The sequence below is a fragment of the Accipiter gentilis genome, chromosome 21, assembly GCF_929443795.1.
Source record: "Accipiter gentilis chromosome 21, bAccGen1.1, whole genome shotgun sequence".
Lineage (NCBI taxonomy): Eukaryota > Metazoa > Chordata > Aves > Accipitriformes > Accipitridae > Astur > Astur gentilis.
Window position 1 is genome coordinate 542,580 of NC_064900.1, and position 25,108 is coordinate 567,687.

Below are 25,108 nucleotides of genomic sequence, written 5' to 3' on the forward strand. Positions count from 1 at the left end.
CTTGGAGGGAGCATCACAGGAAGCACTGTATAAATGCATCCTTGTGCATGACACAAGAGCATTATGCGCTGGGACAGTAAGTTAAGTGTCCAGTTGTACAGTCAGAACTTGCACGATTTGGAATGTGTTCTGTCAAGGAATATTCTGGACACAAATTAATATTAAGTACTCAATGGGAGCAAAGCATGTAATTTGATCAAGAAGAGTTGCTACACTGACACTTCCTTCCTCAGCCTTTTGCCTAGAAAATACAGGTCTGTTCTGTCTCTGGTGGATTGCAACCTCTCTCAACACACCGGTGAGATTGCCTTTTGCTGTGGAAAAAATCTAAACAACTTTTTGTATTAGTCATAGTTCTGACTCACTGTGAAATAAAGATCCATCTAGTGAAATACTCTGATATCTATGTGGACATTGGCATCCTGAAGTCAACAGACAAAACAATCCCCTCTTTGAAAAAGACAAAAAGGAATAAGTAAGACTACAGTCACTACCCTAAACCTGGATGTGAAGATTAACCTATTTTACTTCTTTAAGTATTAGAGATATTGTCTTCAATTCCTCTTTGAGAGAGAAAAAAACCCAACACCCAGAACTGCCCTACTAGTGACTCATGTGGAGAAAGTTTCATGGCTTCTGGTGCTAGCATAGTCTACCTTCTGCTGAAGCAGACCAAAAGAGTGGATCCTGAAAAAGGGAAGGTATAAGTAGAGAGCAGCAAACAGGCAAACAGAATAATGAGGCCTCTAGCTGCAGTGTTCAAATCACAAAAGTCCAGTGTGATCTGTCACACAAGCCAACGGTAGCGACTGAACTTATCTGTATGTGGGAAGAAAAGCTGAAATCAAAGGAAGCCACAAAGGCTGAGAGGACAGTTTATTTCTCCTGACCATGACCTTCAGGATACTAAGAGATTTTTGGGATGTGAACAAGAATCAGGTGCAGTAGTCATTGTGACCAAGGGCAGAAAGACAGAGCAGCTGAGGAATACACAGATTCAAGGAGCAAAACAAGAGTATGCTCAATGGTCAGTTGAAGTCTAGAATCAAAGTAGTCCATAAACCAAAGCAGTCATATGCTACAGTGGACACCCAAGATAGGCTGTTAAGGAAAAAGATGGCACAATGCCAACAAAAGTCAGGACTAGAAGGCAGAACAAAGGAATAGGAGCCAAAGCCTGAGGTTAGCTGCAGCTGAAAGTAACACTGAGCTGCAAAGACCAGAAAACAGGATGCCTTTTGATGAGACTTCTAAGCCAGACCCCAGCAGGTCTGACACATTGGGATCTCAGTTGCTTTGTAGACTGGGCTATCAGCTCTGCAGCTGGCATAACTGGGCAGAGCTGCACATAGGGGTGCAATCTTCACAGGGGACCAGGCACCAGAATTAGTGTAGGTCTTAGAATAATTGAATTTTTGTTGAAGCTACTCTAGCTGTCTAGCTTGATCCTGAATCTAAGATATCTGAGTAGTGGTATGTATGAATAAAACTAAAATTTCCTCATTATGACTTTTTTTTTCCCCTCTGTGATTTTCTTTCTCTGTAAAAAACACATAGTCAACAGAAGGCAGACTCAGAGTCCTTCAACGTACAACAGCATTTATCATTAGCTGTCCTGAAGAGATGAACCATCAAAAGGCTTTACAGCTAACACTGAAGATTGCAACTCAGCGGTGACAAGATAGCCTGGAGCTGAGATGATCTATGTATAGGTACAAATTTGTTCAGCCACAGAAGCAGTTTCTGTAACATTTAGGGCAGTCTGAAAGGAAGCTCTGGATTTCAAATGGATCTCTGTAAAAGCAATTAAGTATCTTCCATGGGGCCAAGGGAAAAGACTAACAGACACACAAGGAGTGCTGACAGCTTGCCTGAGAAGTTATAAAGCTATTAAGACATTTGCCATGTTCTTAGCCACTTGGGTTCTTTTTGATGAAAAAGGATTATTTTTCACTACTCAGTAGCAGCAATTGCACCAAAGATGAACAAACCAGACAAGAGTAAAAGACATCTTCCCCATGGGACCTGGTATGTTTCATCATCTTTTAGCAATAGGAGCACAGGAAGCCAGAGAACACTGAAAGATCTTTACAGGATTCAAAATGGGTTCATTAGCCCATCGTCTTCCTTCAAGACAACTGAAAATAAAAAAACAATTAATTTTGAAAAAACTTGGCAACCTCTGGTCACCTGATAAAACACTGGGATGATTTCATCCCTGAAGAAGGAAGAAAAGCAGCTTTGGTGGTCAAATGATTATGTGGTGACCTCAGGAAGATAATGATACCTGAATATCCAAACCTATCAACAGTGATAGATAACTAATAAACTTACAGTATGGAGTAGGCAGCATCATTATTCCAGCAAGCATTCCTGTTGGAAAAGTGTTAGGTGTGGTTTGCCAGTCAGATGACAACAAGGATATAGAAGCTACTCCCACTGTTGGCAACTGCAGAACACAGAACCACTAAGGCTGGACTGGTGCTGAAATAATACCTGATAAGGTTGTCTCCTTGCAGGCCCTCACTGCATCTCTGCCTGGAGAAAACTAAAAAAAAATAAATAAATCTTGAGCTGATGTCAGCTTGTCATGACAGGAAAACAGTAACAAGCTCCAAAACACATGTATTTGCATACCAGAGGAAAATGACCCTGCATGAGAAGACCTGCAGTCTCAGAGAGTCAGAGAACACGTTTACTAAAAGCATAGACTTGTAGTAATGAAACAAAATTAGAGAGACTTTAAAATAACAAAAGAGATCATGACAATTAAACCTAATAATAAAAATGTCCTTTGACTGCTCAAGTAGTTTCCACCTCTTTGTCCTAGCTTAAATTAGAATTTCACACTAATAATTTCAGACGTAGTTCTTTCCGCTGAGAGGACTCCACCGAGTCAGTCCCCAACAGTTCACAGCACTGCAGAAACAATACTTCAACCAGCACAAAGGAAGGACAGCATAATGGAGAAATACATGACCGCATAGGAATGTATGGCAAGAAAGCTTCTCTCATCAGCACTGCCAGCTTCAAGTGCTTGTGAAACTGCACCCTAAGATTCTTTGACTGGCATTTCCAATGTATACCTTTATGAAATCCTTCCTGGCTTCCGGCTACTTCTGTTTATTATAGTCTTGAAAAACAATGCAGACATTTAATAATTCTCACAGTATAAGACATAAGGTTTTACAGCCTTCTTCCTACAGGCAAAATGAATCTTATTGTGTAATAGTCATATAAAATATAGACCATGAAACAAAGAAAAGGAACTGAGCTATGGCTTGTATGTCCTAGCACTTCTTTTTTTTGCGGTTGTTTTATAGGATCTGCATGTTCTGCAAAAGGTGTCAAAAGAACTGTCCGAATTTGAATGACTTAGTATATGCACACCCACAACACAGACATGCATATTAAGTTTGTAATACCACACATACTCTAATCTCCCATCTTGCTTAAAGGATATTCCCAAAACCACTGGCTATGCCTGTCCCATCACATGATGCTTATGGACTCTTCTTCAGCTAAGAATTGTTTGCAGTTATTCAAAGCATGCAAGAGACCTTTCTTTACCTTTCTGAAATAACCTTCCCATGTTATCAGCAAGAAAAGGACCCAATCCGCACAGCATCAAAATCACTGGTCTCTCTAACTGTGCACTGAAGAAATACTCTCCTTGTGGAAAAGCTCTGAGCTCTCTCCTTACCTAAGCCTTTAAGCCATGGATTAAAACACAGGTTTTCTACCATGGGTAGAGTTTTCTGTGAGAAGAGTCCTGTTCACCTTGTTCTTTTCTGATACTAGCTTGCTCAAAAACTTGCATGTTTAGTTGAACAGAGACACACATTCATGTCAATTAAGACAAAGAATAAAACACTGGACACTGTAGAAAAGGAAAAATATAGGAGAGGAGTTTTTCTGTAGTAATGAACATCGATGGTTGGGCACTTTGCAAATGCATAGAGTCCGATGATACGGAAATTTCTGGACCTCACTTGGCATGAGCAATGATGATATGGCCCTGCTTGAGCAGGAGTATGAACAAGATGAGCTCCAGAGGTCCTTTCCAACCTCAACCATTCTATGATATCAGGTCAGCAATGAATCCTACAATCAGACTGAAAAAAATCGTATCCCAATTTGCCTTTCATCCGGGCTGGCTCTGGAAACCTTCAAGCACAACACTAAATTTACCATGACAGAAAAATAATTACAGTTGGCATACTGAAACCTTCCAGAATGTCACAAGGTAAATGTCCATTAACAGATTGTACAGCAGATCTGTCAGTCTAGAGAGGAAGCCTCCAGAAAGGGTACTTTACATATAAGTGATATTAATACGGGTTTCTACTGTTGCATACTACACAAGATCATTCAGACAAGCCCAGCTACTGCTGAACAGGTCCCAAGCACTGCTTAAAGCTCCACCTCTTCCTGGTTTTGAACTTATTAAGCAGTCGCAGAGGGACACCACTGAATAAGATGCAGTGTGAGTATACCTGCTGGGCTTTCTTATCTCCTTATGCCATGGGTTTGTTCTCACTTGTTCCTGATGGTTACTATCATCCTGAGATCCAGTCTGGGAATCAATCAATTCCCTAAACAGGCCAACCCAGATGGACCTTAATGGCCAGCCAGCAAACATCCACTTTATGAGGCCAAGCTCTGTTTCCCTATCTGTCAGACTGGAATTTTTAAAATCAGGGAACACTTAGCACCAAACTTACTTAAATCAAACAACTGTAAAACAAATTGCCCAGTTTCTTCATACACATTCAGTGCTGGTACTTACTACTTATCCACACCGATGAAAATGGATCATTGTGCTTACTACTGAGGGGCTTGCACTATCAGTGCTGAAGTCTCCTCTAAAAATCTCCATTTCCAATATTATTACACTTTTTTCCTCTTGTCACCCCAAGGTTGGTATCTGCCCAGGAGCCTCAAAATAACTTCTTAACCAAATACAAGCATTTCCTGTGCAAATCTTTCTCTTCTGTTAATGCACAGGATGATGCACATATCACACGGGGACAGGACCAACTTAACATGCTATGGGCCGTGCGGTTGTAGGTACCTTATTTATATTAGTTCAAGGCATCATGAGGAATTGAAATGGAGTGGCTGTGCAGTTATTTCTAAGTCCATCAGAAAAAAACCTGAGATACATTTCAGCTTTCAGGCTGGGTAGGCAGAGAAGGCACTGAAGGTCACCCTTACCTTCCCCAGAAAATGTTTGCGGTACAGCTTGGCTGTAGGGTCACTTTCCAGTTTCACTTTACCACTCCAGGGAAAGGGTACATCCGACAGAGTAGGACTCAGGCTGGAGAGGTTGTGGCTGGTCCCTTCAATCCAGTAGCCCCCAAACTGGGGTAAGATAATGAGAGGATATGGCCACCCTTTCTGTAATACCTATTCAGGACAGAGAACATGAAAGCTGACAGGCCAATAAGCTGAAAGGCCAATAAGCTGAAAGGCCCATAAAGTCCAAGGAAAAACAGAGGAGAGCAGAACTAACTCACCTCATGGATGCTGGGGTAAGGAATATACTCCTCTTCTGTCTGAAATCAGAAGAGACCATTAGCAAAAATGTGTGACATCTTTTAAAGTGTTATGCTCTCATAATGGCACAAACCCAGATTTAAGGTTAGACTCCATTTCCCAGGTTTTAGCGTTATAATACAAAACTTTGAGAACAATAAATTTAGGAGTCAGATTTCACCCACCTTCCTCCTTGAAACTACACAGAACACAGGCATGCAAAAGGAGGAGGTAGCCAAACTGTAGGCAAATTGAATGAGGTTAGGTGTGACAGCCTCCCTCCTTTCCTTCCACACAGTGTTAGCTGCTGTTCTTCTGCAGACAGATGACAGTAGGGATGGTAGAAATAGTACTGTTATTTACAGTGAGATCAAGGTTGTGTCACCTCCATAGCTAGACCTGTGGTATACAAATGAGCAGTGCTGAGGCACAACTGCAAGAATAGGAGCAGTATCTGAGCCACTTTATGCCAGCTGGATGCCCCTTCCAGCACCAGAAAGAGCACTGACTATCTCTGACAGAATTCAGCTATATCAATTCTCTATGTGGCTTTTTTTTTTAAGGTCATTCAAAGATTAAATTCAAGGTCAAGGTTGATTTTAAGGTTACTGTGCCTGAGCTGAGACTAAAGGAATGGAGAGGAAGAGTTGAAAATTTGAAGATGGGAATCTGATCTTATTGGCCTAATAGCGAGGGAAACAGACACAACACCTTCTAGTAACACATGTATGAGTCCTCAAGCAGACTACTGAAATAAATGCAATGTGGCTTCATAAATATTATTATAGCTCTTACATTGAATAAAATTTAAGAAATTACTTAGTCAAAACTAAGATTGTTAATAAACACTTATTGGAACCACTTAAATTGGAAAAAGGGAAGTATTGATTCTGTTTCAGCTACAGTTTCATCATCTTGTGCAGCAACTTTAAAAAAATTTATTTTTTTTTTTTCTTTAAAGGCAAGCATATATGTGTTCTTGGGCTGTTTGTAGGCTCCCTGTTCATTCCAAGATGAAAATACACTGCAAGCCAGGTCAGTAATTATCTGCCATTCTCAGCAACTTAGGAGGCAACAATGACTTGTCCTGACCTTGAGAGGAGCTGGAAGGGAACATCTTTGTTCGTCCAGACGACTCCCCTGGAAACATAAAAGTCACAATAAAAGTGAATCCTATGTTTTAGCAGCTCTGTTTCACTTACCCTCTGTGTCCTTCTCTGTATCCCCAATATGCATATTTTGTTTCTCTGTAATTTTCTATTTTATGCAAGTTTGGAAGTTTGGAATACACAGAAGTAAAGCTAGAACTTGGCCAGTCCCCTAGTTTGGCGTTAAAACTGAAAAGCTCCCCCCACCTTACACCTCTTAAAAAGCAGAAAGCTAGCAGAAATCAAACGCGATCTCCGAAACTGATTCTCTATTTCTCTAATCTCTTCTAGCTACTTTATTTCCTATCCCAAGCAAGAAAAGAAGGAAGAGGTAAAGACAAAATGCAAAAGAACAGTATTTCAAACCACTCATTCCTGTTCTACTCTTCCCTCTCCCTCGAATATACTGTCTCTCTTGAAGATACTTATTAAGCAGCTTATGTGCCTTGCTTCCATCCACGTAAGGGAACAATTCTGTCTCTTGGAGGTAAGACAGAAAATCAGAGCTGCTTTCCATCCATGCATCTGCTAGTGCAACAGACTCCTGCAGGCAGCAAGGAGCCACACAGCAAAGCCCTACACATCTGCTTTCCTAGGCACCATAACTGTGAGGTGGGTTGGAATGGCAGGGCAAAAGACTACTGGATGCCTAATTTCTTCCTGAATCAGCAGCTGGCATCCAGACTTGATTCTCATTCTTAAGGCTATTCCATCCTCTGCCTTCTCACCATGGCAGGAGTAGCTCACTTCCACCACGCTTCTGCAGCAGAAGCACACAAGGACAGGAAAATTTTAGTGTGGACAGCCCCAACACAGACTGAGCAGAAGCCCAGAACAAAAGAAACCAAAAAGATATGGCGCCCAACAGGCTGCATAAAATGCTGGCCATAGTCCAAGGGGGCATCAATACAGACAGAAGAGTAAGAGGCAAAATTTGCATTGTCAGATAGGAAGCTGAAGACCAGGATTTAACTTGTAGCTTTCTCTTATACACAATACATAAGCATTCAGCTACTGCCACCTAAATCTTGTAAATCTCATATCAGAACATGCTGCTGAGACCACATTTTTATACACCATCAGTGACTGCTTAATAGAGCGGCTAATCAGGGATTCCAGAAAGCTCTTGACTTTCTTCTGAAAATAAGCAGGATCTGATTTATAACAGCTATGTCTACACAAGTATTCTACAGTGGAACTAGCTTGTAAACTAGTATCTGGTAGAAATAGGTAAATCTCAGTGGAGTTCTACACTGGAAATTTAAAAAGCTCAAAACCAAAAGTTTGGGGCCAATGGTCCAGCCATATAGGGTGAAAAACTGCTAGTATAGCAACAACATTAACATTGAACAATAGCAACATAACATCAAGGATTAATAATGATCAGGATGCTCCTTGCAGGAGGAACAAAAGCAAAAAAAAAAAAAAATTTGATATATTTAACATATTGATATATAAATGTATAATTTGTATTATTATATTATTTTCCTATATATTATAATATATTATTTTCCTATAACTTTCTTTAATATTATAATAAAGAAGCTTGCCAAAATGTCTACAGGGTGACACAGGGTCAAACTATAAAAGCTAAGCTTAGAGAGAGTTACCCCCCTCAAAAAAAAAAAAAAAAAAAAAAATTTTTTTAATGTGTATTTTCAACAGAGGAGCCTGAACATATACCAGCTTAGAACTGTTCTTCATAGGGAAATGTCAAACAAACACTATACAGTCTTAACAATGGGCAGCTAAGAAACCAATAGAGATGCAAAATTAGGTGGTCTGAATATGCTGGAAATTCTCATCAGCTCCCTCTTATATCTCTAACTAAAGAGGTCCAAATGCAGTGAGAGACATTTTTCATATGGTAAACTGGGAGCTGAGAAACACTGAGAATCTTAAGCAACACAGTCTTCCAGTAAGGGACATCTGCTAGTGATTCTTCCTTATACAGATTCCAAAAGGCCTGGAAAAGATTGTCATACCTTTTAACATGTGCTTGAACTGAACAAGGAGCTCTGGACACTCAAGCTTACTTTCCAGCACAGAGTTAAATGAGCCAGGCACACTTATAGAGCTTGTTATTCTAAAGCACTGAGAATATACCCCAAACATAGTTTGGGTGTCAGTACAGTGGTTTCAAGATCTGTGTCTGTCTACACATGAACATATAGAAGAGATACCTTCAGCCCCTCCTTGCCCCACTTCTCCTGTCTAGTCTACCAAATAGTACCTGAGCCTCATAACTCTACACTCAGCATTTTGCTGCCACCTTCCACCTTCTCACCTTTATAGTCCCACCAAAGTCTTGCATTTTCCTCATATCCATAACCTGGTCACCCAAATTCCAGAAAATAAGTTGTTTCTTATAAGTTTAATTCCTGCACATAATAAAAGGCTGCAGTTATGTGCCATGTTACATGTTATGTTAGGTCAAAGTTAACCACAGCATTTTAAAAAAGGTGTACCGCTCAGAGAAAATATTGGTTGTCTGTGAGGATGCTCTGAGAACAGAGCATCTGAAAAAATCAGTTTTAAAGATTTTGTTGTTAGATATATAACACATATAACACATTATTATATTACTATCTCTTTATTTGGTAGGGCAGGGTTGGGTTTTTTTCCCCTTTTACTCTATTTTAATTTTATAACATAATATATGCAACTAAATGCACATATTCCCATAAGAAAATTAAGCCAGAGTCTTCTTTTCTTCTGCAAGTTAAAGACAAGGCCTACGATATTTATTTATTAAACTTTATTAAAATTTATTAAAATTATTTATTAAACTGTTTGACTTTGCTAAATGCAGTTATGTTAACATCCAGTTAATCACCTGTCATTAGCAGCTTCTACCCAGCAGAAACATAGTTTCTTGAAGAAAATGCCAGAGATACTTTAATGCAACTTTGATTTTCTCTCAGAATCACACTTCTGCAAAGAACAGACAGAACTATAATACTTTGTGTCTATTCCTTCCATCATGCTGGTTGGAAAATGAACACAGGAAAATGCTTTTGAAACCCAATTTAAGAGTAGGTATAGGAGCTTGGGCCTAGAAGAGCTGAACATTCTGCAGGCCCAAATTAAAGGGTATTGGGAGTGAAGTGACAAGACAAACAGCAGCTGATTATTTGTTTGGCTATTAAAAATCAGGAGGTCCCAAAGTTGGACAGAATAACTTCAAAAGATCCCAAAGTTTGACAGAATAACTCCTCCTTACCTGCATTTTTTCAATCATCTCAAACAAGTCCACAGTCTGTGAAAAGGAAAAGACAACAGGGAAAAGAATTTAACATTTGCAGAAGCTAACATTGTCTTCTGTGGTAACCCAGATATTGAAGAAGCCAACAGCTCCTTCCATGTTTTGGCACAGAAACTACTTGCTCTCTGAAGACAAGATGGAATCATTCTCCTTTAACAGATAGCATGGACAATACAACTGGCCAAATTGTCTTCAGCTTGTATCGCAAAAGCTTGACCTGGAACCTGATTGGACAGGTCTGAGGAATTTCTCTCTTTCAATGGGTTGGACTACAACTGGATACAGTATAGCATAAGAAATTATTAAATAAACACGTTTAGGATTCTCACAGAAGTGGGCAACTATAGCTATAACACATGCATGCACGTGAGCTTGCTTTCAGTCATTTCTTCTGCCCAGTGGTTCAAGGCACATGCCAACCCTGAGCCAGAGGAACATGAACTGCCTTTACCTTGCTGGGGACAGCAGAAGCGAGAGCACATGGAACACCTTGGGTGGGAGAGTCTACAACATCACTGATGCAGTGCAACTCCTCCTCAGACCTCCTGCAAGAGACAGAGGCAAAAGGGGAAAAAAAAGAAGAAAAAAAAAAAAAAAAAAAAGAACAACTTCTAAAAGAACTTAAGATGCCAGTGCTTGCCTGCAGTGCCTCCTTTGCTTTCTGCTATCTTCTGTTTACTATTCCTCTCCCAAGACCATTTCTTGCATATGAGGAAGCTGTCATTCCCTGTGAGATTCCCTGAGCTGTCTTCACTTACCACTTGGCACCTGCAAACATCCTGGATATAACAGCAAAAATCTTCTGGCCCTGACTGCTCTGTCTCTGTTCACACACGTTATTTTCCTCACAACTGTCGTGAAGTGCTGAATGACTGTTTTTGCCAAGTTCCTCCTCTATCATAGATTTGCAGCAGAATAAAGAGAGGTCTCACAGGAAGCTTTGGGATCAGATCTCAAAACCAAACCATATTAAAAGAGCTGGAAGTTCTGAAATATCACTGAATTCAGGACCTAAAGGACAGCCCCAGTTACCACAGCCTGGGTATTAGTCTCCAAGACAGGAATGTAACAGAGATGGTGCTAGAACAGAACCGATACACCCTGCAGGAGAGATGCAGGCATGGTTCCTTGTTACCACCACTGGTAAAGGCAGTGTGCACATTAGATGGGCTTTTGTCTGCACATCTTCTATGGAAAAAATACTATTATTTTGGCCCCTGCTGGGGCAGCAGCATACACAAATAGCAGCACTTATTTGATTTCATAGAAGAGAAAACAAAAAGTAACACAAACAATGCACTTTAAAAGACATGTATTGCGTTGCCCATTGCACTATGGACAGTCTCACTACTAGCTCCATCTCTCCTGTTAGTTAATAAAATTTCCATGCCATTCAGAGTTTTTACTAGCAGTCACAACTGGGGTTTAATTCATGGTGAAGGTCACATAGGTGGGACTGGGAACAAAGCCCAAGTTTCTAATACAAGAGACAAGACTTATCCACTTTCTAAAGCCATCAAAAATATGGTTGTTATATGATCATATAATGCAGTCACGAATTGCTATCCTCTAGCTGTTAGATGTACGACTCCTACTGCTTCCATGCTAAGAGATTGGTATCTGTAAGTCATGCAGACTCTTGCTTCGAAACCAGTGGCTACATTCCCTGTTGTACGGAAGTTTTTATATTTCTGTAATTATGAACCTACACTCTACTGCAAGCTCCAAGAATCTCTATGCCCACCAATTCTTTGACGATTCACAATTTATTTTAGTAGCCTAATGGCATCATGTAACTTGTACATAGGCTGATCTACACAAAGTAACACAATGCTTCCATCCCACAGTTCTCTCCTAAAATTCAAATGAGAGAGATCTGTGTAATGCATCTAGAGATTAAAGCCATTATGTATATCGGAGGGAAGATGTAGGAGTTAGTCTTGACATCCTCAAATAAATATTGGAATAGTTAGGTGGCAAATGTATTTTAAATGAATATTAATATTATACCAACACATGCTTTATTTATCATCTTAACTCATTTACTTGAAGCACGTTTGGGACTAACAAAATTTATATCCAAAGCAGTACATGAAAGATTTTCATTGTTTCTTTCAGAAACCTGAAGATTCTGTCCTGTGAGGCCTAAAAACATAAGAGCTTAATTTGATAAATTCTCAACTTTCAGAAACTAGCCATCTCCAGAGAAGTGTAATAGTAGAACTTTTGTGCAACTGGATGCCCTGGGGCCTTGTTGCACGCTACAGTGTTTTCCTTTGATATGTCCCTGGTTTGAATCCTGAATCATTCAGCAGAGAGTAAAATACCACACCTGCATCATAGAAATCTGGCAGCTCCCACATAAGGTCAGGATGGCCAGCCCTGCCCCTCTTCTCTCACCATAAATTCATCTCTGCACTCTGGACTGACCGGAGCACTTCATGCAGCAACTGCTCCTTACTGTTCAATCCTAGTACAGTTCTATTGTCAAAATTACTCCAGCAGATGCCAAAATCATTGGTTTTATCATGCATTTAGAGATGTTCTGAATTCTGTAATTATCCTAGACTAGGGATGTGCTGAGGGACTTTAAAATCCCAGGAGAATTACTTAGATTTTATGTTGTCTTTTACGAAATATCACAAAAATTTGGGGCCATTTTAACTATTGCTTGAAAGTCCACTTATGAATTTTGAACTTCTGGAATGAAAAGCACTAAGCTTTATTTATAGAAAGACAACACACTTCTTTTCAAATTGGAACATCAAACCCTTTGACCACAGAAAAGCAGAATACCACCCTTCTGAAAAAGCAAAGCAATTCTGCAGACTGGGAAAGGAGCACATATGTGCAAATGTATATGTGCTAAAGCTTTATTTTTAGGAAATGGCAACAAGGGGAAGCAGAGGGCCTGGAAAATGATAAAGACTAAACTAGGATTTTACTAGTGAGAGTGACCAGCGCAATAATTTCAAGCAGGTAGCCAAACCAAAAGTAGGCACTGCTGATCCACTGCTATAGACTCCACTTTCGATTCTGAAATGGTGCAACAAGCACCTTTGCAGAGCTCTAAGCCACTATCTCCACACACACAACACTGCTCACGCCCCGTACTCCTGCTGTCTTGCAGCATCCTCTGCTATTTGAGTCCTGGGATTTCTCTATATGGCTCTCTCAAAATCACTCCCATCTGCTATAGCTAAGCCAGTTCAATAACCAAGTCAATGCAAATATTTGTTCCAAGAAAAAAAACACAAATTGGCCTCGACAAATGTGGAATGATTGCTGGAGGTGACTTATCGATATGACACAACCCCCCCCCCCCCCCCCCCCCTTAAGGGAAGGTAAACTTTCAGGGTGGAATGCAGTGGGTATGCAAGAAATCTGTTCCATAATAATTCCCTAAGCAACATAACATGCAACCTCAGATATTAGCCACACCAGGGGAGCTTGGTGTCTTGACTCTAATAGAAACAACACAGAAGGTGGAGTGGACTGGAGACACCGCGGCCAGGCTCTGTGATATCACCTCAGGGATAGGGAACTGGAACTACTGGAACAAGAGGAAGGTCCCTGCATTGGGACCACTGAAGCAAGGAGGTGAAACAACGGGGTTCTGTCAACGCTATGGCCTTACTTCTGTTTTATATCATAAGTGCCCAGTTCTGGAGTACTGACATGCTAAATTGCATTCTCTGGGTGAACTTTGCTCATTATAATACCAAAACACATCCATCCCAAAAGCTACCTGCCTTCAAGGTGCAACCACCCCTCACTGAGCATGTGCTCTGAATTTCTCTAGCATATACCTTTAAAAGCAAGAGAACTTTATACCAATCTAAGTAAAGTTATGTATGACTAAAGTCACTCAAGCTCCACCTAAAAATAAGAAAATATGAAAGGGCTTAAGAGAGGAGGAATGCTAGGGAAGACACCGTCATAGACAAGTCGGGAGGACACCGCTGACTTCTGGGATCAGTCAACAGGCTGAATTTCTCTTCCCGCCCATAGGGAAGAATCCCTATTGGGGGATTGGGTAAGATTTGAACCCTCGGTTACACCGAGTGCTTCCCCAGGAAACTTAGAAACCTCTATAGAGTTTTTCCATAATTTAGTGTGCTTGTAGTCAACTGTATTATTATTTGCACGTGCTTTGCAGAAAGTGTATTTATCACTGGCAATCCAAAAGAACCTGTACAGTTGTTTTAATAAATCGTGCTGTTCATTAATCTAGTCACGATAGTTCGTTAACGCAACCAAACTCCCTAAGTCTGGTAATTCTAATGTGTTGAACGTGGCTAAGCTGAGAGCGCAGTACACCGCAAGTACATTTGTCATTGTGATAGTTCAACATATTGAACGTGACTGGACTTATAGCATTGAATTGGACATCACTCAGAAATTAAACCTAGCCGCCCCCAGCCCCTCTGACATCTGAGGACAAGCTGGAATGCAAGGGGGTTTATTTTCTGCCAAACTTCTTTACCCTTCAACGCAACAGAAAATTGGCATAGTTGGCAGGATTGCCATGGATAAACTGCTCCAAAAGTATAACTATGCCCCTCCCCCGGCTGGGAAGGAGTGGGCTCAAAAGTTTTGGAAGAATGAGAATGCACTGAGCGGCGTCAGGCCATGCATTTGTGTGGTTTTAGGAGCCTGTTTATCTTGTGCTCACAGCAAGAAGCTAAGGAAGCCCCCACTCCCAAAGAAATTTCTGACGTAGAATATACAGCTTTGAAGTCCAAAAATGAGGTGTCGAAGTCATCACTGGCCTTTGCAAAGGAGACAGGAGAAAAACTAGCTGATAAACTTGTGAGTGAGGAATAATCATCTTAACTATTGGAAAGGGTGAATCAGCTACCTCATTCTTGCAGTGAGACACCGATATGTTTTTTTTAAATCCCTCACTAGAAGGGACAGGCAGTTCAGAAGAACTGCAGGTAATTTGAAACAAGAACAAGCCTGAAATGCTCCTAAGGAAAATTCCGGGGAACCACTTCCCTTGAGCAACAGCTTCCGCTCTTCCCCTCCCTCATTTCTCCCTGAGAGAGACATATTTGCTCTACCAAATACGATTTTTAGGCACTCAGTGAAGACGGCTGAAAACGTGACACGGATAGCCTTGCTCTGCCTACACCTGTATGGCTTTGAATTTTGCTCACACGCAGATTCAAGAGGAGGCATTACCAAGACAGAGCTAGGAAGAGGAAGCAACTTTATCCCGCCGTTTGCTCTCAGCCGGTCACAAACTCTTCTGCCCACAGCCCCTGACTTCCAGTCAGGAACCCCCCTTCCAGCTGCACACACACACACACCCCTTCCCCTTTCTGGCTGCTGGGGAGCTCCTGCCCCTCCCGGGAGGACGACGGGTGCGCAATCCCCGCTCTCCGCTCACGGCGGCCTCCGTCTCCCCACGCTCCGACAGAAAAGCCGGGCCGGGCGTGGAAAAGGCCGGCAGAACCCCGCTGCCTCTCGCTCCCCCACCAGCTGCTGCCCCGCGGGGCAGGAGAACGGCGGACTCCCGAGGGAAGCTAACCTCGCCACGCACCCGCGCTGCCAGCCCCGGAGAAGTCCGAACCGGGGAGCTCGCCCGCTCCCTCCCGGGGTAGGCGGGAGAGGAGCAGGCCAGCCTCACTCGCGCCCTCGCCGTCCCCTCAGCGAGAGGAGGCCCCGCCGGCCTCTCCTCCCGCCCGGAGCGGGGCCCAGGCGGGCACGGGCCGGCCCCACAGCCATACCCGGAGCCGCCGGGCCGGGCCGCCATCGCCTTCCCCCCCCCTCCCCCCCGCGGCTGCCCGCTCTTGCGGACACAACCCGTGAGGGCTTCTCCCTCCCGCTGCCGCCACACGGCCGCCCGCCCCGGCGCTTCGCCCCAAACGCCGGCAGCCGCCGCCCTGCCCCGTCCCCGGGGCTGCCGGGGGGAAAGGCGGTGTCGGCCAGGCGCCCGAGGCGAAGCGGGGCCGCCCGGTACCCGTCCCGGTACCAGTACGTACCCTCCGCCGGCCGCGGCAGGGAAGCCGCGCTGCCGGGAGAACATGCCGGCCCGCTCGGCCGAGTCAGCTGCCGGCTGCCCTCCTCGGGAGCCTCCTCTCCTCCCGCCGCCCCATGGAGAAGGGCTCGGGCTCCCCCCACCCCTCCTCTTCCTCCCGAGCCGGCCTTCCGCGGGGAGACGGCGGCAAAGGGCACCTCACAGCCGGCAGCGGGGCCGGGGCGGGAAAGGCGGGAGATGAGTGAGGGAGCGGGGGATGGGGCCATGACTTCTGTCCCTCCTCCGCTGTGGAGATCGGCTCTTCCCCGACCTGGGATAGCCGCGCCGAGGAAGGTGGGCGCCGGGCTGCCGGGGGTGGCGAGAAGGGAGCGTTGGGCAAGGACAGCGGGGTGGGTGGGTGTGGGGGGGGGGGGGGGGGCGTCCCTTACCTCTGCTGTAGGGCAAGATGTCTCCCCAGGCTCTCAGTGTCCAGTGGGAAAAAGTGAGCATCGAGGCAGCCCTCCACAACTTCGCATTCCCTTCAGCGAAAGGCTAAGAAGGTACCAGCCCACTGGCCTTTGGTATTTGGAGCTGATCTACATCGAGCACTACGGAGATTTGGCTCTACATCCCCCCTTGTGACATAGCTCACTGATCTAACATGTAAGCTATTCTCCAGGGAAGCTCAAATTTTGAGGGGTCAGAAACCCCTTAACTGCACGTATTTGCGTTCACTCATCAGTAGATCATCATTCCTGATAAAAGCTGAGGATGAGACCATGACCTTCCATTGCAAGAGTATGCACGTACTTGCATTTAAATATGAACACAGAGCTCTTCTGGACACATTTTCTTCCTGCGATTCCCAATTTCATTCCACAGCATGATGTAATGTTTCCTCTTTACATCAAGACCTATAAAGGCAGCAGCTACAACCGTGTGCCAAGTGTCAGCCTCACACTGGGTCTGCTCTAACTCATGAAGGGGACAGTAGGAAACACAAAACAAGAGACAGAATTTGGGAGAAGAGCCAGAGAGCTAGGAAAAGATGCAAAGGAAGAGTAAAAGCAGAATGCAGAGAGACCAGACAGAAAATATGAGATAGCTGGTATAGATGGGCAAAAAGAAAAAGAGAGAAAGCGAGCAGCTACATCAAAGTTTTAGGGATAAGAGTGCAGCAAATTCATCGTAATGCTTCCTATAAATTCTACTTGTGAAAGACCTGAATAGAAATTATTATGGGGCCTTCAAGGGTCTGTGGGTGGGGAAAAGAGACTATAAGGAATTGATCAAGCTAGGTGACAGCTTTGAACAGATAAAGAAATGATCCACTTGCTGGTTTTAGGAACTTGCACAGAGGCCAAGTGTTTCCATTTCCTCTTGTCTACCTCTTTGCCCCCCAGCCCCAGCAGATCTGGTGCTGGAGTAAGGGCTAACTCATACAGCCCACCTCCTCACTCCAAATGCCTCCAGACAGGTCCTGGGCACTGAATACAGCAGCTGCTGTCTGCACAGGCCGTTCTTACTCATTCACCTGAATCTCTGAGCAGAGATGTGACTGGGCCAAGGCAAAGAGCCAAGCTTACCACTTATATGCTGCATCCAGGAAGGAAGAGGAGACATTATTTTCCGCTGCTAGAGAAGGCTGCCAGCAGTAACTACTGCCCTCCCCGATCCCAGGGTCATTAGCAGCAGCAATAGCAAGCCTGGCCACAGTGAAAGCAAAGTATACAGAGAGGCCCAGGTCCTTCTGCCATTCTTCAGCAGCTTGCCACTACAGATAAGAGCCAACTTTGTTCACATACAAAACCACACTGGGCTCAGCTTTCATATAACTGTCTCACAGCTTTACCTAACCTCCTGTGCAACTCCAGTTACATACAAAGTCCTCAAGACCCACAAGCAAACCAGAAATTATTAAATACTCTAATTACTGTTCTAATTAGCCTCCTTTAGCAATAATCATATGAATAAATCACTTCCACATGTAAGCAAATCACAGGCCCCCCTTCCTCTTACTGTTCTTCAACTTATAATCAAGCTAACAATTGTTACTATTTACACAGCTGATGCAACAGTATCAACTAATATAAGCCTTTAGTTGTACTAAGTAGATTCAGTTCTTGTTGATGCTTGCCTTCTTATATAATTAATCCTGTGTGCTTATAATCTCACATTGTAATTCATATACCTGTCTATATTTGCATAGATCATATGCATTTTATAGTTATTGAGTGTTTTAGGAACTGGCACACAGATTTCTGTTCTTTCAGGTATCCTTCTAACATATATATTACAGTAACTGGTGTCTATACCTTTTACTATGTATTTTCCCAGTTTTTGTTAACAGAATTTTTTTCATTCTCAAAAATGCATCAGCATTTTATCTTGCTCACAAAGGAAAAGTCTGTATTAGCTGTAACACAGAAACTGATCTCTGCAATTTTATTAATTGAGTCATCGTAAGAACATCAGAAGCTGCGCAGTATCACATAAACACAGCAGTATATCCTTCACCGGTAAACTTTTCAGGGCAGAAACTGTATTGTTTCATGTTTTACTACAATATTACACTCAGTCGTCTCAAACTCAGAGATGCACCTACAGAGAGAAACATACATGTTTTCACGTCAGCTGTTTCCCCAGATCTATGCATTCAGCTTCTAAATATAGTACTGAGTGTGCACAGGCAGCACCTCCCACTGCCCACTTGGATTCATCATTCTATGTCAAAGGTTGACAGAATCAGGGTGGGATTCCTTTGAGTCTGGTCAGACCCTCTTTCATGCCCCTCCGTCTCTTCGGTTTGTCTCATTTCCTACACAGACATCTGTTCCCCCCCACCCCCACCCCCCCAACTGCTTCTCTACACAATGCAGTCTAGCACAATGTCTTTTAAAAAGCATACAGCCACTTTCCCTGCTGAGGCTGAAACTGCCCCAAGGTCCATCTGTTACACAACGCCAGGCAAGCAGCAGAGAGGATCTGGATCAACCCTCCCCCAGCTTTCTTTGCTCCCTTTCCTTCTAAATGCAAAATACATTTAATTGGCATTGCAGGCAAGATGAGAATAAAAGCAGCTAAGCTGTTCATCCCCTACCTGAGCAAGGATCTCTCATCCCCAGCTGGTGAGCGGATGGAGACGGGGAACCCAGCTGCTCTCCTTCCCTTGCACTATCAATTATTCACGGAGGTTGCAGTGTCCTCCCTCTCCCTCCCTCCCTTTCTCTTCCGCTGCCCCCACCTGCAGATGACTGGAGAGGGAGCAGGTCCGCGCTGTCCTACTCAAAACTGGAGATGACGCTCGGTGGAACAGCCGGCCTGCCGAGTGGCTGGGCTCTGAAGCAGGGAAAATTGGTCCTGGGGGAAGGGGCCAGAGTGGCTGCTCCATAGGTGGTGGAGCAGGGGCAGCTCTGTACACCCACATCCCGCTCCCCACGTTCCTAATCCCAGACCTGCAGGGATGACCTTTAAAAATGAGAGGGTTTGTTGTTGGTTTTTTCCACAGACAAGCACATTTTTTTAGTCCTCTCAAGTATAATGACAGTTATTTGGTGACAGCAAACTGGGTCATGCGGATTCCTGTGTATAGATCAGAGTAGGAAGGGAAAGTAGTGGATGGGAAAAATCTGAAAAATGCTTGCTTAGTGCAGACCTAGTCCCATAGCAAAGGCACTGAAAGAGGATAATCTGAGGGCACAGGATGACATGGTACTTTCTGCAAAAGCTTTTGGTAATCATGAGTCGTGAGACTGACCTGTGGATCGGAGTGATTGTCCAGTCGCAATTTTTGTAGATAATTAAAGAATTTCCGATGTGGTACCAGTCTTAGGCAATGGTAAAATCAGTTCCGGCAGACCTAGGTGAAGGCTTAGGCCTTAGGCTTAAAGCATTTTGCCTTTGTAGAGGGCTACTACCTACAACTGGGTGAGTGCTTTAGATCAGTCTCAGAGCAAAATTAGGTTTAATTCCCAGGGCAAATTAAACACTCCATTTAGCACTAGAGTAACTTAGTCTGACTCATTCTGGTCCCATCAGTCTGCCAGGGGGATCTCCTACTAGGTCATCTCAAACATCACGGTGATTTCTTCTGTTAGTTCTTCCCATTACCATAGCCGTGGCAGAGGCACCACAAAGAAAAGCATACTAGGGAGCTCAAACAGTAGGCCGTAAATAGGGCTTTTCTGCCCTATTTAACTTTCCCCATATTTTGAAAAAATATCTGCAGGAATCTTACCAAAAGTAATGAAGAGTTGCCTGGAATTACCTTAAAAATAAAGCGCCTAATAAAAATTGTTGATATTGTGACCTCAGTTGTGAGTAAGACTCCTGAAAACCGGCAACTCTTTTCAAGAGGGCACCATGACTGTTTGTTTTTAATTATGTTCTTGTTTTCAAAACTTCATGGATCAAGAGTTCTCAGGCTTTTCTCCACAATTATGAAGGCTGGAAGTGCTTTATTTTAAATAAAGAAACAGAGTCAGCAGCTTTTTGTTTTCACATGAGCATGGGACCCAACAAATCCTATAGATGGAACAACGACAAATTTCCCATGGATTTGTTTTGTGTAGTTGTTCCGGGTCTAAGAACTCTGACTGAATCTACTGGAGCACTTGCAAGACCCTTCTCTTGTGCTGAATCTTTGATGAGGTTCACTTAGCAACATTTCCCTCTTTTGGGACATTTATGGGAATTTTTTTTTTCCTGGTTGACCATTTTAATTAAGTTTATAGGAACTTTCTCTGAGATAAGAGAACAAATCCTCTTTGAGATAATTATCAAATTGTCAAAATATAATTTTGAGAAAACCATCAAATGAACAAATTGTCTTTGAGACCTCAGTCCCCTAATTCTGGTAGAAGATAACTATTCTAAAGGCTACCAAGGGATAATGGTGTACAGACACACCCACACAGACTGTCTAAAATATATTTTGTTTCCAGAAAAGTAGGCTAAGAACAAAATATGGTAAAACTCAATAAAACTAAGAAAACCAGCATTGTAAATATTAGAAAAGCAGTCATGTTTGTCTTTTCAGTAAATGGTAGATATCAATACCTCTGTATCTACCTGCAGATATAGAAGTATATATTTATGCATTTTATGCTGAATGTTAGAGTCATTCTGGACTTATTGTGTGACTATTCTGGTATTTTACAATTTTAAATGCGTATTATCCATAACCTGATTAATAAAATTATAACATCCTTCCATTTCTACAAGCCTTCAAATCACCCTGAGATTATAAACTGACTGGGTCTTCACGTTTGTCTATAAGGAATCTAGAAGAAATTGTTTCCCTATAAGTACTAACACTTCGCATTTCCTTGCCACCTTTATTTGAAGATCCCACAATACATTTTTTATATTGGTTCCCATTATTACTGCTATTCCACATACAGATAAACTAGACAGACTAACCCTCACTGTCACCCAGGGCCAGGAAAAGGAAACGGAGCTGGGGGTCCATCAGTACAGTTGCATAAACAGCTTGAGATGCCCGTGTACCCCACTGACACCGGGACAGTCCCACTTGGATCAGCCGGCTCAGCTGGGCGACATCCTGGGTGCTAGTGCTGGTGCAATGAAGGGGACTGGAATAAGTGGCCAGGGATGGCAATGGGATATGGCAGGACTACTTTTTTTTGCAAGAAACCGTATTTTAAACCGGCCTGTGAGACTGCATCATCAGTCTCCTGGCAGAGCCCCTAGGTAACAACTGTTTATTTTTGAGCTTTGATCAAAGTTGCCTGCTAGGAGAACTTAATGATATGAGAAATATTTATTAATTTATCTGACTGTATGAATTGGGGGAGATTTTGGCAGCATAACTCTGGGTATTTGTCAACAAGGAAAATTCATATGGATGGAAATTATGGAATTGTTTGCTAATTTCAGAGATAACTGGAATGGCTACAATTCAGGAAAGAGGAAGCAGCTCCTCCACAGAAGTGACTTCTAGGTTCTCACCTGTGTGCACAGCAGAAGGACAAGAGGTAACATTCAGGTTGCACCAAAGAAAATTTCAGCTATATGTAAGGAAAATTGGTTCCTCGTATGAGGGTGGTTCAGTACAGGGAAGAAGTGCCAAGAGAGACTGAGTAATCTCCATTCTTGAAGATCTTCAGGACATGTATGGACAAGGCCCTGAGCAACCTGTTCTAGCTTTGAAGTTGTCCATTTTGTGCAGGGTAGTTGACCTAAATGAGACCTTTCCATCCTGATTTATTCTATGATTTTACCCACTGCATGTTGGAACACCTGTGACTTGAAATGTTCAAAAGCCCCAAGTTCATGGTTTCAGCACAAAATGTAAGAGCTTCAAGTTCTGCAGTGTATCAGATCATAACCAAGGTGAAATTCTTCACAGACTATTGTGCAAACGTTAGTGCATTATCTGTATAATAATCATGCCTAAGAGAAAGGACCTAGATCCTGGGCACAATTAACTTCATAACTGGCTTTAACTAATAATTTTAACAAAGAAAAACTTTATACTCTCAGTCAGCCCAGTCCCTCAAAAGCAGTAATATATGGATATACAAAGCCAGTTCGTGGCTGTGAATCACATGTGAAATCAAGGCAGAGAGGTGACAGGATTGCCAGGGTCACGTTAAAACAGGCGGGTGGACAGATTTTTGACAGCAGAGAGGCAAGTCCTTAGCGTGAGGAAAGGCTGAGGAGCACCTAGGTGAAGGTACGGGCCTTGCCTGCGTTGGGCCAACAAGTTTAGCGGTTTGCAGCAACAAAACGGTATTCAAACAAGGGGAGTAATAGTGGTCGAATCCAAACAGAAGGCCAGGGTACAGCTGCAAAGTTTTTGTGCTCTATGTGTACCCACAATTTTCCAAACTGGCACTGGGACTGCTAGAGAGATACACGGGATGGGGACGAAGGTCAGACCCGGGGGGCTGCCGTGCAGGTGAGGACAACAGGGGGATCCCGGGGTGGAAAGGCAACCGGGCAGGTGAGTTTCTTTTGCAGAACTAAGGATAAAGCTGCTTTCAATTTCTCCCATCCAGATAATCCGAACCAGCTGGGATGCTTCCCCGACAACCTCTCCAGTGGGCCTGAAACTCTGAAGGGAGCAGAAGGGGTTAAAGCAGCCCGCAGCACAAGGGCCGACAGGCAGCCGGTCCCTGTCCGGCGGCAACCTCTGGCATAGGACACCACCCCCCCCCGTCCGTCCACCCCCCCGGCAGGGGTCTCCTCTTTTTGACAGGATCCCGGGAAATGAGAAAGGCGCCGCGGCCCCTTTAAGAGCGGGAGCAGCTGCTGATTAGTGTGGACGGCACGATCCACTGCGGCGGGGCCGGGATGCGGGGATCGGGGATCGGGGATGCGGGATGCGGGTGCGTCCACAAACTCCTGCGCCCTAAAAACGGGAAGGGAAACCCAAGAGGGCTGACACCCCGAGGCACGAAAGTTCATAAGTTATAAATACCGGGGGGAGGGGGCAGGGAGTTCGTGCTGATAATTTCTTAGACTTGATCAACACCTGAAATGTTGCGAAATTATGCATTTCAGTGAAACATTTCTACTCCTGTTTTCACTGAAGGAGGCTTCGAGACAGCTCAGTAACATCTCAGCCCTATTTGCAAGGCACAAAATGAGTCAGTCCCTTCCTAAAAAAATCCTTTCTCCAAGAGACCTGCAATGAACGAAGGGATTTGCTTAAAGTCACAGCTGAAGGGTTTGTAGCAACTGGAAATCGAACTGAGGTTACCTCAATCAGAGATCAGTTCCTCGGTTACAGCAACAGTCTCCCTCCTTCCCTTTTCCTTGCTATTATTCCTCAATAGAAGAAAAGCATGCCAGACAGTGCCTTTCTTTAATTACAGGAAGGGGAGGACGTTGTTACTTACCTGAATCAGGACAGTAAACAAACAATATGCAGACTGTTCACAATTAATTCCTCAAGAGAATTTAATCAAAAAGCACCTACCAATTATTCCACAATGATAGGCTACCTGGAAAGTGGCAAAGATGGTTTATGCAGAGCATTAGGAGGCAAAATAATGGATCATTTATTTGTTAACCAATAAGGACACATAAGGAGGGTCTAGTAGTGTAAGTATGTACAACAGCAAAGAACAGCCGATACTTGCTTTCACAAATACCTGGTGTATATAACATCTTAAAAGAGAATCGCTTCATGATATTCAGTAAGAAAATGTCTATCACGTAGGAGCCATACACTAAACACCCAGAAAATCTATTAATGAAGAATGTGGGGGACATTTCGCTTGCGTGAATGGCTAAATATATATCCTGCTGCATTTGTACAGTACATATCACAATAGGACATGATTCCAATTGGCATGTGTGGGCTGTACAGTATAGGTACACATATATTTATAAAATACATAATATATTCTATCAGCCCTGCAGTAAAAGCTGAATCTATGGCTTCAAGTTTACTTATTACAGAGAACAGCTCCCTAAGCTTTTTGGAGTACTGTCAGACAACATGTCTCACAAAATAGTGTTTCCACATCAAACTTACATGACAGAACAACTAAGCAAAAATGATTCCGTGGACCAGTTTGTTAAGCACCTCACTGGCCTGGATAGCACCAGCAGGACAAACAACTGAGCACCAGTGGAAAATCAGTCTGCATAGAGCACTATGAATAGTGAGAATCCAGTAGAATTCTGAGACTGCTGGGATTTGAACTGCTACAACAAAAAAATCCTAGTAGATTGCAGTGAAATCAGCCTGGGATAAAAAGCATCCAACCATTCTTAGACAGCAAGTGACCACTTGGCTGGAATAGGAAACATCCAGCAATTTCTAAACTGCTACAAATTATAGACCTGAAATAAGGAATGCCAGCAATGCTTCCATGACACAGAAAACTGAGAACAGGGAAAATCCAGAAATCTGCTAACAGCAAGTAGAGCTGCACAAACTAAAATATAATGAAAGGAGGGCAACATGTTTACTCCCTTCTCAAAGAATATTAAGAATTGATAAATATACTGATATAACTGATGTAAATACATTCATGGAATGAAAGGCAGAACTATAACCAATAGCGGGACTCTACCAAAATGGGGAAAGTTAGATTTGTTAGGCAGTTAATATTTATACTGTGTTAGTGCTCAAACCCCAGCTGGCTTGGTGTCAATGCTATGAAGTGAACTCAGAAGGGTCAACAGCTAAGCCAGGGACTTCAGGAACAGCAACAA

General features: G+C 43.2%; 1 protein-coding gene across 16 annotated transcripts in view; it reads right to left on the minus strand.

The window, feature by feature from the left end:
• Window positions 1–19,322, minus strand: part of LOC126048882 (rap1 GTPase-activating protein 1-like) — a 47,597-nt gene extending 28,275 nt beyond the window's left edge. For 10 of the 16 annotated variants that reach the window (XR_007509014.1, XR_007509013.1, XR_007509012.1 and 7 more), the window contains exons 1-5: window positions 10,403–10,496; window positions 9,910–9,945; window positions 6,631–6,678; window positions 5,520–5,558; window positions 5,218–5,409 (exon numbers count right to left, since the gene is read on the minus strand). Coding sequence is in view for 10 of the 16 variants with exons in the window: in XM_049824385.1 (XP_049680342.1) it covers window positions 5,218–5,409; window positions 5,520–5,558; window positions 6,631–6,678; window positions 9,910–9,927 (297 nt within the window). In the remaining 6 variants the exon portion in view is untranslated. Of the gene's footprint in view, window positions 1–5,217; window positions 5,410–5,519; window positions 5,559–6,630; window positions 6,679–9,909; window positions 9,946–10,402; window positions 10,497–15,487; window positions 15,574–15,941; window positions 16,250–16,365; window positions 16,451–19,016 lie in introns of those variants that run through there. The other 6 variants (XM_049824382.1, XM_049824380.1, XM_049824383.1 and 3 more) reach the window with 5 other exon arrangements.
• Window positions 19,323–25,108: the final 5,786 nt, after the last annotated feature.